Genomic DNA, 15,353 nt, shown 5'->3' with positions numbered 1-15,353 from the left:
TCAAGGGATATCGTCGTTTAGCCCAGAAACTTTGATCCCACAGTCTACCCGGGTCATGTGCTCTAAAACCTGATTCTTTAGCTTTCCCTTTGAATTGGCGACTTTCTCCATGCCCTTTCAGTGAATTTTCTTTTTACTTAATTTATCCATAGTTAGTACGTGTGGTTTGTTACCAAACCCCCTACTTGATATATGTACATATATTACAGTTGCGTTGAATCTTTAGAACAACTTTACTGGTGAGGTGAAAAGCTGATTCTCAGATATTAAAGTAACTTCTTCTTGGTTGTATAAATAGTTAATGGCAAAACTGAAATACAAATTTGGATTTGTTAGAAGTTATACATTTCTATCATGTTACTATAAAAGCTTAGAAGTTTCTTCTCCAGGGCCACATGTTGTCTGACTCTAAGAGATACTAACCAGAGACTCCTTGCAGTTCCATTCGCTATAACCATCCTCCCACTCATTTACTTAACGAGTATCTGAATCCAGTTTACTCTTGGACAACACGGGTTTATGCTGGGATTTTTTTCAATAAATACTGTAAATGTATTTTCTTTTTGATTTTCTTAATGACATTTCCTTTTTTCCGGCTTACTTTTATTGTAAGAATACAGTATAAAATATATATAACATACAAAATACATGTTAATCAACTATTTATGTTTTTGGTAAGGCTTCTGGTCTGCAGTAGGCTATTAGTAGTTAAGATTTTGGGGAGTCGAAAGTTAAACACAGATCTTTGACTGGGCAGAGAGGTCAGCATGCCAACCCCCACATTGTTTAAGGGTCAACCGTGTATAATATGGGCAAAGTGTGGCACTAAGAATGGAACACAAAGCTGGTTTAGCCAGTCACTTCCACTGGGTTGCTCACATTCCTCTGAAATGCTGATTGTTCAGTTATAGACTTAAATAGTATTGGAATCAGTTAAATTTAAGGAATATGGAAAAATTAAATATACTATATATAACTGTCATATATAATTATATATAATATAAAGCCAGATGGTAAACACAGGATAAGAATAATTCAGCTCATTAAATTAGAAAGTTTTGACTCAATTTAAGCCTTCAGTGGGAGTATTTCTTCAGGGAAATGACTTCTAGAGATACATAGAGAGAGAATAGTTTTAATTCCAGTCTTTAAAAAAAAGAATGATGAAGTAATCTAATTTCCCAAATTCCAATCCTTGGCATACCACCCTTAAGATTTCTGCCTGTATCTGCATATCAGCAAGTATATTCTTTAAATCAATTTTTATTTATTACTTTAAAATATTTTAAAGAAAGCTTTACATTTCTACTTTTAATGAAAAACTGATAACATAAATAGAAATTAACTATGAAATAAATACAGCGAAAAAAAGTTAACAAATTTTATCTAGATACCACTGCAGTGAAGCTCTGAGCCTGAAGCTAGATCTGCTCCTGGCTGCAAAGGAAGATTAGCAACTGTTCAGCAGGTGTTAAAGACCCATGAGTTCCACACTAATTTTTCTCCTGGAAATAATCAGAAGGATGGAAAGAGAGCCTGAATGGAAGTAGTTTTCTCATTACATGATTCAGTGCTATTTAATATTGTGTTCGTGTCCCACCAAACTGCCTCTTGCAAACCATAGTGTTGTGTATTCCACAGTGAGTCAGGAGAAAAATGAATGTATTATGAATGGAGAGAATAGATGAAATCAGCTTCTAAGTCTATATCTGGCATTTTTATTCATTCACCCATCAACTAACATGTATTAAATACCTTCTATGTGTCAGTCATTGTGCTAAGAGCTGGGGATCCAATGGCAAGACCCTCACTTCAAGGAGATGGTAAATGAGGTAAAAATGAAGATAATTAAAATACACAAACCCAATAAATGCTAAGTGCTAGACTCACAGGGAGAGAGGTCATTTTCAAATCTTAAGAGGCCACCCAATCTTTCAAGATTTCTAGAAGGCTTATTATTGTCCATTATGAGCTGTCAGTAATTTCTCATTTTCTTTGGTGAGCACCAGCTGAAAAATAGCTATCACATAAGGAAGGGAAACTGGAAGGCACTTGAATAAAAGAGAAAAGCAAAGTGTGCTGTGATATGGAAAGAATAAAGCGAGCATCAGAAAGAACATGAGAGATTGGTCTAATCCCTTCCTTTTCTAGGAAAAAGAGGTCAATTCCTTAGAATTAGTGGCTAAACTGAGATTTAAACTGGATCTCCAGAAATCCAGTCCAATATTCTTTGTGCTATATGACATAAAAAAAAAACAAACAAATTTTGAGAGTTAAGCATAGTTACATTTGTTCCCAAAAGATAATATGGAGCATTTTCAGTAAATAAGTACCCCCCTCCCAAAGTAAGTTAAATGGAGATTCTTATAAAATAGAAAGCATGATTATCACATTTTAAGAAAGGCTGAAAGATGAGACCTTTGAAGACAAATATAATGCATATTATGGCAACTAAGTTAAACTATTGGATAAGCCCTATTAAAATACGTTTATCGAGAAACACTTATTGTAAGATTAGCATAAAAATATGAATAGTTTACTATGGTTATCAAAACAGCTTTAAAGCTGATCAGCGTAGAGTTTCCTTTATAGAGCTATAGTTTTATCCTGCAGAAAAAAAACTTATACTTTCTCTAAGTTCTTTGGTATCACTACATTGAGAAAACTTTGAAACAAGAGGCAAGGGAAAGACCTGGAATGATTTCTAGTCATTCCTGGCCTCTGTGAAGAAGTAACTTAGTTTATTGCCTCTTTCTTCTTGATACGGGACATATACATTTTAAAAACTAGGTGGTTTTGAAACTAAGTATAAGGGAATTTACAGTATTCTCCAATTTGCAAGGTTGATAATCATTGGAGCACACTGGTGAAGTTGAGAAAAGCCAAAAACACTATTTTAAAAAATTTCACCCATAGACTATCAGTAGGATTACCCTGGGCATGGGGCTTGGGAATGGAGGACAGTAGTTTTGGTCACATGTGTACGTTATAAAATTCTACTATATAAGATTCTTCGGTAGCTCTGGATCTGGACCATTATTTTAGCTTTATTGTCTCTGTATTTATTCCTGTTCTTATCTAGTAAATATTGTTTTACATTCATTCTAAACTTATTTTTTATCCAGAATCAACCTTTCCATAACCAATGGCACACTTTATTAAAGTATGTTGTTCAAATTCAGTTGTTTTAAAGATTTTCCTAAAGAATCCTAAAGTTATTACATTGAAAATGAAAAATGTATATCATCTTGCTATCTAAATTCTTGAAATTAAACCATTTAAGTGGCTGACCCAGCTTGCAATTACATGCTAAGCCAAACGCTTTGATCCTCTTATGAGAATGAAAACTAATAAAATATAATATACCTGTGAAGCTTGAGAGTGACAGTTCCATACACAGTAGCAAAACCGAGAAGACGGACCCATCTTAGAAGAATACAGCGAAATGTGCTTGGCTCAAAGTACAAAATAACAACCTGTGGGATGAGAAGACAAAGAAAGAGACCTTCAGGATCAACTGATGACCCACAGACTAAAATCAATAGTTCATAATCTGATGTTTAATATACCTAAATTTGACATAAGCACACATCCATTTGATTAAAATTTTTAAATATTATTTTGATCACTCATTATCCAAATCAGAGAACTATAGAGTCCCTATTGCTTTCAAATCAAATCTAAATTCTTTAATTCTAACTTTCAGGAATTTCTATCAATTATCTCTAAGTCTTTGGTATGTATAAACTTCACTGTCTTTACTCCCCAAGATGGGCCAGCCAGGCTAGCTTCCATTGCCTTTCATCTGGAACCTTTCCATATTCCTGCCTCTACACTTCTAGCAACATCTACTCCTTGTCTAAAATAGCCCTGAGAGGACTATCTGGTACTGTACAAACCCCCAAGTCAATCTACCACTCCACATTTATTACTTCACTTAGTACTTGGCTCAATTACTTCACTAACTCCTTGTTTCTCACTCCAGAGTTTTCATTCCACAAACGGTAATTAAACATTTACCATGAGCCTGGCACTATACTAGATGCTGTGGATACCTTTGTAAGAAAGGGATGAGAGACATGTAAACAAGAAACTGCATTAAAGAAGCATAGAGGCTGTGATAAACATTTGTGCAGGTTCAGTGGAACACAAAGGAACATGTGGTCAATTCCGGAGGAATGGTCAAAAGGTATGTGCGAGGCTCCGTACGTACTACCTTTCAAATGATATTGTGTGGTGTGGAGAAAGCCCTCATGCAACAGGAGTTGGTTTGGCCCTGGGTGAGGAGTCTGATACAGTGCCACAGGATTAATGCTGTTAAAAATGCAGACCTATACTCTTCTGCTTGGAGCAGCTGGCCTGAAGTGATTCTGCTGAAAGCAAGGTCATCATAACAGAAAAATACACCTACTCCTAAAATTCAGAGTGTTATTTTGGCTTTTCATCCCAAAGATGTGAGTCTGGGGAAAAATGAAGCACAGTAGGGGGACATCGGGGCTGATAATTCCTTGCTGATGTTTTACAAATGGAGCCCCATTCTCCAGCAGTATCAAGAATGACATTACCTAAAACTCTATGCTGGCATCTCTCAAATATTTTTACAATATAAAGATATGAAACTAGGTATTGACAATATCATTAGGATCAAATTCTCAAAGAGTAGAGAAAAAGACTGGACAAAGTCTCAAGGAGAAATGAAAAGAAGGTAAAAATAGGAGTGGACAGGAAATAATCTTATTTTGTGTATATATAGTATGTCTTTAATTTTCTAATTCATTAGGTCTATGCTGAAGATATAGATTAAGATTCGATTTTAGAACTTAATGTACCAGAAAATTGTTTGGATTCATCCCAAAATTGATATCAAAAAACTTTCTTTTATTGACTATTTTCACAAAACAAGTTGAAATTCTATAAATTTGTATTCTAATATATATTAATATATTTTGGATGCAGTTCTTTGTGCAAGACTCCAATAGTAATTATGAGTTCTGCAAAGTGAACTGTGTAGTTTACTAAGGTATCTGAGCTGAAGGAAGACAGGAAAACTTAGGGGAAAAAAACAAATGGAGGAAACTTGAAGATTATGGGATGAGGGGAGCATATGTGTTTTTTCTCATGGCAGAAAGCAAAATGACAGATTAGAAACTAGAAAGAGACCTAAAGTCTAGAACTGGAAATGACATTAGAGATTATTCTAGCACAGTAGATGCCTTGGGGCTGCAAAATTCTGTGACTTATTGCAGAGTTTCCTATTGCACACCAAGTGGGGACGGTGAACAACTGTAACACAGAAGTCAGCATACTTGTTTTTATTTTGAAGAAAGAACTGCTCTTGAACTGTTTAGAAACTACTGATATAGCTTCAAACTTTTATTTTACAGAGGAGGAATTTGAGGACTTGTTACTGTGAATAAAAGATTGAGTAAGTCAGAAATGAATGAATAATAGTCATTATTTTTCAGCACACAGGGACAAGGTGTAAGTTTAAAAATTAATAAAAAATTCCAGTGAACTTAATAAAATATATTATTATTATTATAAACAGTTCAGTAAATAGTAAAGTAAAACTCCTAATTTTGCAGTGTGGTGGTGAACTCAGGTTCTGAATCCAGTCTCCCTGGATTCCAGTCCTGGCTCTATACTTTATTAGTTGTGTGACTTTGCCAAATTACTTAATATCACCTAGCTATGCCTCAGTTTTCCTATTTGTAAAATGAACACAACAATAATACTTCCAGATGGGACTGTTTTGAAATTTAAATGCAATCAACACAGTGCCTGGTACAATGAGTATTCAATAAGTATTGGCTAATATTATTAGAAAAGCTGATTTATGTATGCTTTATTCTAAGTTACCATTCTCATTGCAGTGTAATTACATGTCATCATTGCAATAAATTCTGATTATTCCAGCACTCCTTTTGAGTTTTCATACTCACTTTTTGACTGTATACTTTTTCTATCTTATATATTATAGTTATCTATATGAGTATCTCCCTGAATCACAATCAGAGAAGGCATGCTTCTCCGTATATTCTGTGTGCTTTACACACAGAAAATTTATATATTAAATATTTGCTCAATAATCTAGTTTAATAAAGAAAATGTTACCTTCAAAATAAACTATTTGAAAAGTCCAATTAGTGTTCACTAATATTGTGATTTTAATTCACACAGTCACTATTTGTTTTATCTGGATGAGGTAGTAAGGGATTTAGAAGCCATAAAAATAAATCAGATATAAATTTTGTCTTCAAGTTATAATTTAGAAAAGTGAATATAAATATTTATGATATTATTTACAATACAAATAATATGATCATACCAGATATTTACATAGCACTATTGCTAGACATTAAATTAAATGTTTTTGCACTATTTATTCATCTAATCCTCACAATATCTTATGAAGTAGGGACTTTTATTTTAAAGAAGAGGAATGAGGCACAGAATATTTAAGTGATATGTTCAGGGTCACACAGCTGGGCAGTGTTAGAGCGAGGGTTTGAATCTAGGCAGTTTGGTTCCAGAGTCCATGCTCATAAGGGTTACATTTTCTTTCCTCTCTAAATAGTTCTGTTATGTAGGAGAGGTGGCAAATGCTATCACACTGTGATTCTCAACAAATTGAGAGAGAAAAGGAAACTTACTCTCAGTGGAAACAAGGGAAGTTATCCTGAGAAGGTGGATATCTGGGCTAGGCTATGGAGGAGGAGCAGGTTTAAGTATGTAAGAAAGGGGGAAGGGGAGGGAGCCTCAGACAAAGGCACAGCTTGGGAAAGCTTTGGAGTGTGAAGTGTATGGTTACATCTGGGAGGACATAAAGGGGAGTACTAAAAATCAAGCTTTAAAATAGAGGTGGGGTCAGATCATTGTAAGCTTTGAACAACAGGATGAGGAATTCAGGTCATATTCCATGAGCAGACATGCCTTTAAAGTTCTTTGAGTCGAGATCAGAACTGTGTTTCAGGGGTTATTAATCTGGCAGTGTCATGCAAGAGGGTTGGTTGGCTATGGAGGGGAAGATACTGATGGTGCGATAAGTTCAAGTGAGGGGACCCTGAAATAAAGCTGCAGGAAAAAGTTAAAGAAGGATGTAACTAATGTAGTGAAAATGGTAATCCAGTCATTCATGGCAAGAGAGGAAAGAAGATGTTGAATCAAGAAAATTGGGCAAATGATTATTTGTTGAGGCAAAAGAGAATAAATAAAATGTCAAAGATAATGTGAAGGTTTTAAGCCTGGGAAACTGGGAGGATGATTGTGTTTCAAAAGAAACAAATAAAAGAAGAAGATGCTTAAGTCCGGGGAAAATTATGTTATCTCTGCTTAGCGACTCCCCATCTCCTCATCTTTGATGTCTCACTAGGCTCAGGGTTCACATCCACGACTTGCATGTTATTTACTTGTATTAAATTCTGAGCTTTCCTTCATCACACTCATCAACTCTATTTTGGTACAATTATTTCTGTAATTCAATGGTTGAATGCGTTTTACAAGCTGGTTTGTAAACTGCATGAGGACAAAGATTTTGACTATCTTATTTACAACTGTATGCCTATTCCCTAGTACTGTACCTGGAAACAGTAGGTAACCAATAAAAGCATGTGAAAGGAATGAGAAAAAAAGGCAGGGAGGGTGGGAAGAAAAGAGGAAGTGAGGAAGGATAGGAGACAGTAAGTTCATCTGTGGTTGCACCGAGTACAAGTTGTCTATATGACATCCAATCCAGATCTAGCTTTGTAGTAGTTAATACACTCTGTAATGAGAAAAAATAGGAGTAGGAAGTGTCAACGTCTTCCAAATCCCAATACTTAATTTTTTAATTAAATATAATTTACATAAATGTAAGTTTAACAAACTGTTGTAAAATAAACACCCCTTCCCAAGTCCTAAGTTAATAACACATTTTATAATAGACATTGGTAAGAGAAGAAGTAGAGAAAAACTAAGCCGCTGAGCTGAACAATTTATAAATGATGATATTAATACTAATAGTTCTCATTTTTATGTACCAATAGAAGCTACCCATGCTATCATTAGCTAAAAAATTTTTTGTGATGAAACGGGTGGATAATCTGTGAAGGTTTGGTTGCAATGACAGGAAGGCTTGAAAGACCATTTCCAAACAGCTAGGCTTTTTAAAAAACACAACACCTAGAATATTCCACCACTAAGATCGGCTGACTTTTATAAGCATCTGATAACTATGCTAGATATGTTACTTATATTTAGGGCCCAAGATATACTTATTATCCCTATTTTAAATGTAAAGGACTGAACTTTAATGGGGTTAAGTAATTTGCCCATGGTTATCAAAATAGTAAGTTTGTAAACCAGAACCCATAAAACATTCCTTTACTGGAAGAACTGCCTATGGTACATTTTCAAAGTATATATTTCAAGAGAAGAGTTTCTCCATTTTCTTTCCGATACTAAAGGCTAATGCTAGATATAAAGGTATTTCATTTAACACGTGAGAAGCAGGATGCCAGTGTACCACTTCTGTCGTTAAGTAACCTACAGACTAAAGAGCATGCGTAACTGCTGGATGAATGAGCACAGGATATAAGTTGTAGATAGGTCTAGGAGGGCAGAGTGAGAGAGAAAGAGACTCATTGAGAGTCAGCAAGAGAAAGTGTGTCATATCAAAACCACCAATTTTCTTTTATCTTTAACATTCCTTTTGGGACATCACTATAATTTGCCTAAAGGTTTGCTTCCTCTTTCTCACTGAGAGTAAGGCTCCAGCCAGAAGGTCTAGGGTAGGTGTAACCCTATGTATGCTTTAAGGACTTGGTTCTTCAATTCTGGAAGTTTTTTCAGATGCTTACAATATTCAGTCAGCTGATCTCTGTGGTGGAATACTCTAGGCATTGTGTTGTTAAAGAACATTGCTGTTTTGGAAATAGTTTTCTAAGCCTTCCCTTCATTGCAAACAAATATGCACAGATTATCCATCTATTTCACCAAATGTAAATTTTTTAGCTAATTTCGAAGTCATCTTGATTGCTTGGACTCTTTGGATACTGAACACAGCTAATGGGGAAGAAAACAGGACCATAAGAGTAAAGAATACCGGGCTTTTCAAATATGCACAAAATAGAAGAACATTTTTAAATACAATAACTTTCATTTGTAAATACAGACTCAACACCAGAGATAGAAAATTGACCTCTACTACGTCTACTCGCAGTACAAGCCCAGTGATTTCAGAAGAGGATCGCTTAGGAGGTAAAACAATCAGAAGCCGGCACAACCCAGTGCTGTTCCCAACACTCTGACAATAAACGGTGTGAGGCTCTTGTTTCAGGCCTGGTATTTCGAGGATGTGCATAACAATTTTCTACCAGTGTTGGAAGCAGCAGTTCTGCTTTCTTAATTGACTCGCCAAGTGTTATTTGCTGCAGTTCAGTAAAAATGGCTGTGAAATGAATAAAGCACTTTTATAGGCGAATGAGGTGCTACATGCTTTGGGGTTTCTGCTAGTAGGTGTGTGAACAGTTTTATTTATAGAAAAGGATTACTGGGTGATGGGAACACAGATGTCAGTGACAAGACTTTCGTCACTGAAGTTGTCCTTTCATAAGGATTTGAAGGACTTCTGGGGCTTTAGGGCCCTCTCTGCCACATCTATGATGCCCTTCTGCTTCGTACAAGGAAGAGTCTCACGAGGCGAATATTTCCCAGGGCTGCTTGCCCTTCTCAAGCTTACTGTGCTCCTGACTGAGCAAGTAAAGAATGCAGCTGACATTTTATCTCAAGGAAGGATGGTCCACAAAGGCAACATCTGGAAGTTTCTCATATTAAAACCTAGTACTTAACTTACCTAGGTTTGCTATCTTTTGAAGTACGAGGCTGGAAGTGAATCATTTGGGCAGAACTATGTATGTTAAAGCACTTTTATACAGGATTTGCTTGAAAGATAAGTAGATTCAAAGTCTTTGGGTATGATCTAAAATTATTATTTCTATATTTGACGAGATATATGATTTCATACACAGGAAATATTTAGGATGAAAATGCATGTTCTATAAATATTTAACTAATGATCTAAAGTTGAATTCAAACTACAGAAAAATAAAAAATACTTAATGTAACTTTACATTTATGCAATGACCACACATGAAAGGGGCAATGATTGAGATTACATCTTTATACGATCATGGTCTAGAACTTACTACTTTGCACTTGGCTTCTATTACTCCTAAGAAACAAAAAAGGGATAAATTAATAGACTAAAAATATAAAACGTATACATAACTTAAAAATTTATCATACATAGAAATAACATTTTTGGGCTACTGTGACAGCAGATGAGATATGCTTGACACAGCCCCTCTAAAATTCTCACACATATAAAATATAAAAAGAAAATACAAAAAGAAATCAATAGGGTTACAGCTCTAAAAACTAAAGGCAAAGATGACAAGATCCCAAAGTCTTAGTGGTGATCTACTCACTGCTTGGTAGATGGTACCAAACTAGCTTTTTAAATACAACAGCATACACCTCATCCTCTGAACCAGAATAAGACCTGAAAGGCCAACAAGGAAAGATTTTCATTCATGCTCCTTGTCAGGGTCTAACCCTGAGACCAAAGGCTTTTACTAAACAAATTTAAAAATCTTTTGTAAGTCACCATTAAAAACAACAACAACAACAACAACAACAACAACAAAGACTAAAAAAAAGAAAAGAAAAGGAAAGAAAAAAAATCTTTGGCTGTGTCCTGACTGTGCAGGACCTATTTCTTCTATTTCTTCATCAACCAGTCCCAGAGCCTTCTCATCCATTACTCCCCTTCCCCCACCAGCTCCTCTCTCCTCTATCCACTCATCCACTCGCAGATTAGACCTCCCAGGATGCCACACTCAGAGTCATGATGCTCAGCTGCGTAAGGAAGAGCACAGCCAGGTGCAGGGAAGAGCACTGAGAGAGAGCATGCTGCTCGGGAGTGTAGGGAGCCTCCCCAGTCTCAGCTTCCTCATCTCTCCACAAGAAAAGGCACTTGTGGAAACACCTATCCTAACACATAATAACCATAGAAACAAATGACTATTTTTGTCTTAAACTTTTACAGCCTCAGTTTACGTGTTCAAAAAAAATAATGTTTTGGTCAAGGATAAATATGGTGCATGACTTATGATAAATTATACCATCCTTAACAATCATGTTCTTGAAGGTATTAATGAATATGGAAAAGTTCTCAGGATTTATGTTAAAGTGAAAAAACAAGCAGCACATAAAATATATATACTGTTTACAGTGGGATATTGGTTATGCTTAAAATATATTTGTATACATGAATATATATGCATATGTACACACACATAAATGAAAGTATACCTATTCCTTGCTTATTACTTTTAATTTAACACCCTTAACTTATTCCAGAAAACAGGGTAGGAAGGGGCTATGCATAAAAACCAATGGGAAAAATGTATTGCATTGTTTATTCCTATTAAGAAGTTCACTCCAAAATGATGTTTTCTATAACTATCAAAAAAAAGCAAACAAAAACAAAGGAATAAAAATATCTGAAACTATGATTCTGCTTCCTATTTTCTCTCCCAATGTTCTTGTGAGTAAACTGCATCTTTCTCTGATAGAAAAACACACACTAGTGAGCAGAGTGGTAAGATTATGACCAAAAGATTCATGTTGACATTTTGGGGGGGTTTTGTTTTATTGTTATGAAAAAGTTTATACTTTCTAAAATAAGCACCTTATGTATTAAGCAAGTGTTGATTATGAATAAATATAAATATATGTGTGTAGATGTCTATATTTATATATATATCACAAAACTAAACAGTGTTGACAGTGATTCTCTGGTTTTAGTATTATTTTCTATAATTAGAAAAAGGTTAATTTAAATAAGAAACTAATATTTGTCACAGGAGCTCAATAAATGGTAAAACAGTAGGGGCTGTCTCAGTATAATCCATGCAGATAATGGGAGCATAACGCTAACCTTCTGAGTCCTCTCCTAAAATGTGACTATAAGAAAGTTGTAGTTTATCTATGTTCTAATAAATTGTCAGATAGGTAAAAAGTATATCTTTTGAGAAATGGACAGGTTCAGAAACAAGTGAGCTCTGAATATGATCTGATTCAGTTTTTTTAAAAGATAATAGACAAAAATAGTACAAGAGGTGGCAAACAGAGTAGAATAAAAGACCATCAGAAACTGAGAGACTTAATTCAAAATACAAAACATTTGTAACATGTATCTCAGAAATTTTTGCTGTGATTGCCAGCAGAATGAAATACCTGGTTTAGAGCTAAATAAACACACAAACATGCACATAATCACACACATGAAATGAAATCATTAGCTTTAGAAAAAATATATATGACAGGAGAAGAGATTTAATAAGACAAAAAAATTAAAAAGAAATGTAAAAGTTTCATTTGTAAAATAGTGCAAATATATGAGTTCTCTATCAGTCAGACAGAGGGGCCCTGCAGCCTAGTGCGATGGGTAAAACAAGGGATTTAGAGTTAGCTGCCCTAAAGGCCAGTCTGGGCTCTACCACTAATTAGACATGTTACTTCAGACAAATTCCTTAAGTTCTGTGGACCTCAGTTTCCTCAACAGTTTAATGAAGGTAATGCACAATCTTATAGTATTTATGAAAGCATTTAATAAACCATAGATAGAGAAATGCATTTTATTGTTAACATTTGAGAATTATGTTTTATATTTGTTACATTTATATCATCAATTTGTTTAGTCCTCTTGTACATGTATCTTCAAATAGCAACAGAAAAGAACCTTCTGTGAAGTCAAGAATGGAGTATATAGGGAAAGGGAAAAAAACAAAGCACACTGAATGTCCTTAAAGTAGTTGCAGAGCTATTAGCATGATGGGTAAAAACAGGGGAAGCCATATTTATTAGTTATCTATTGCTATATAACAATAACCACAAACCTGGTGGCTTAAAACAACAGATATCTATTATGTCATGATATCTGTGGGTCAGCAATCTAGGCATTGCCAGTCTTAGGGTCTTTCACGATACTACAATCAAAGTATTGATTGGGGATGGGGTCTTATCTGTAGGCTCCACTGGGAAAGCTCATGTGGTTGTTGGGAGGATTCGGTTCCTTGAGGACCAGCGGAACTGAGGCCCTCAGTCCTTGCTGGCTGTTGGTTAGAGGCCGCTCTCAGTTCCTTGTCATGTGGGCCTCTACAACATAGTAACTTGCTTCATCAAAGCCAGCAAGAGCGAGTCCACTAGCAAGAAGGAAGTCATCTTTTGCAATCTCATCATGGAAGTGACATTCGATGTTGATATATTTTATTGATTAGAAACAGGTTAGTCAAGAGGAAGGGATTAGATAGGCTGTGAATATCAGGAGGTAGGTGTCATTGAGGCCACCTTTGAAGCTATCTACCCCAAAGAAAGCCCTGCTTTTAGGTAATCAGAGGAGAGTAAAGAATAAAAAGCCATTAAATGTCCAGGGCATGGATTTAGAGAAAGGATAGTACAAAAATAATTTTAAAGGAAAAATTTTTTAAAGATGGAAAGAGAAGCATTCTACCAAGGTTCCCTCTCTAATAGGGTTCAATTCACCACCAAGTCACAATTCTGGGATTGGTGCTCAGAGCTCATAACTAGAAACTATTGAGAAAAGACTTTTTTGGCTATAATACTTTTAACAAATGAATGAGAAAAATATGAAATGGTCATAATGGGTTGGGAGAAATAATTTGAATCTTTTCAAGTACTTATGTCTATGTTTAAATTGTGAAAGAAAGAATGAAAACTTCAAGTTAAACCTGGCACATTGAACGTGTTTATGTCTGCTACTTCTGGAAACTCTAATTAAATGACTGTTACATACTCAAGGCCAAAGAGAGTATGAGTCGAATGACAACAGATGATTGGTAGCAATAAAATTCTGGAAGATGGAAAGCAGATAGCAATGTATAACCAGATGAAGAAGTTAAAGAAAGTGGAAATCTGCACCCGAGGAGAGAGAAGCCCCTCCGAAGTCTGTCTCATAATCTTTTTGGAGAGAGTCGGATAATAGCATCTAATGAGCACCTGTTATATTCTAATTATTTTTAAAGTGCCTACATGAAACAATTTATTTGTTCCTTGCAACAATCCTTTGAGATAGGCATTATTATTATCCCTACTTTACATATGAGGGGAATTGAGGCACAAGAAAGTTAAGGAATTTGTACAAGGCCACACACCTAGTAAGTAGCAGAGCTGGGATTTCAACCCAGCCCGAGTCTACAGCCCAAGCCTGTTATCACTATGCCTTACTGCCTGCCATTAGCCAGGAAGAACAGAGCAGTAAGGCATATCAGTGGACTTTGATGGAGCCCAGGGGTTCCCTGGTGCCCTAACACTTCAGCCAACTTGTTCAGTGCAGTTAACAAGGAGGGCGTAAACTGAAGAATGTTGTTTATATGATAAAAATAATTTTCAAGCAAAAAGAAATAAAAAATATACCTAAAGAATGTGGTTAACAAATGGGAAAGTGAGTGCTAAAAAACAAAACTGCAATAATTCATGAAAGAAATTGTAAAAGAAAAGAGTGACAACCCATAGATTGAAGTACTGCATTAGAGAAGAGACACAGTCATAATCATGGAAAAACTGGAAGCCACAAACTGGTTCAGTGGTCTTCAGTTCTGACTAAATGTCAGAATCTCACATGGCGGACTTAAAACACAAAAACCAGGTTTCCCTTGTAGAAACTCTGGTTCAGTAGTTACAGGGTTCAGCCTGAAAATTCTGCCTTTTTTAATGTTCTACTGGTGATTTTAACCTAACAGGGGTTAAGAGCTGCTGATACTAGTTTACAGACCAGAAGGAAGTCACACATGGAGATGGTAAAGGCACAGCTCAGACCAAGACTAGGAAAGAGTGAGAAGCTGTCTGAGAACTAATAAAATTCAGTAAGAATTCTATTTTCAGAAAAATGTCCTACATATACATACATACAAAATATGCAAAGATGTATGTCCAAGAATATTCACTAGAGCATGGTTTTTGACAGCAAAAGCAATGACAACATTCTTGGCCCAGAGGGGCTGGCTTAAAATTGTACTTCATGTTACATCCATACAAAATGGAAAACCATGAAATTTAAAGTAATTAAGTGAATCTGATTTTGTTGCTGTAAAAACATCTTCAGGGGAAATTGTTTAATGAAAAGAGAGTTGAAGAACTGTATTAAAATATGATTCTATTTGTATACACATAAAAAAGGAATTTCTGGCTGCACACTCAATAGACTTTTAAGACTATTTACCTCTGGTGTTGGTGAAGGGGATTGAGGACACAGAGAGAGAGAGGGAAATTTTTATTTTTTAACTTATATC

The 15,353-nt window shown here is 35.4% G+C and overlaps 1 protein-coding gene across 1 annotated transcript in view; it reads right to left on the bottom strand.

Annotated features, from left to right (window-relative positions):
• Positions 1-15,353, bottom strand: part of GPR158 (G protein-coupled receptor 158) — a 328,034-nt gene that overhangs the window by 38,399 nt on the left and 274,282 nt on the right. The window contains exon 6 of the mRNA XM_039877581.1: positions 3,367-3,476. Coding sequence (XP_039733515.1) covers positions 3,367-3,476 — 110 coding nt within the window. The remainder of the gene's footprint in view (positions 1-3,366; positions 3,477-15,353) is intronic.

Source organism: Pteropus medius, unplaced genomic scaffold (genome assembly GCF_902729225.1).
Source record: "Pteropus medius unplaced genomic scaffold, Ma_sr-lr_union100, whole genome shotgun sequence".
Classification (NCBI taxonomy): Eukaryota; Metazoa; Chordata; class Mammalia; order Chiroptera; family Pteropodidae; genus Pteropus; species Pteropus medius.
Note: the sequence above shows the minus strand (reverse complement) of the source record. Positions and strands in the feature narration are given on the sequence as shown.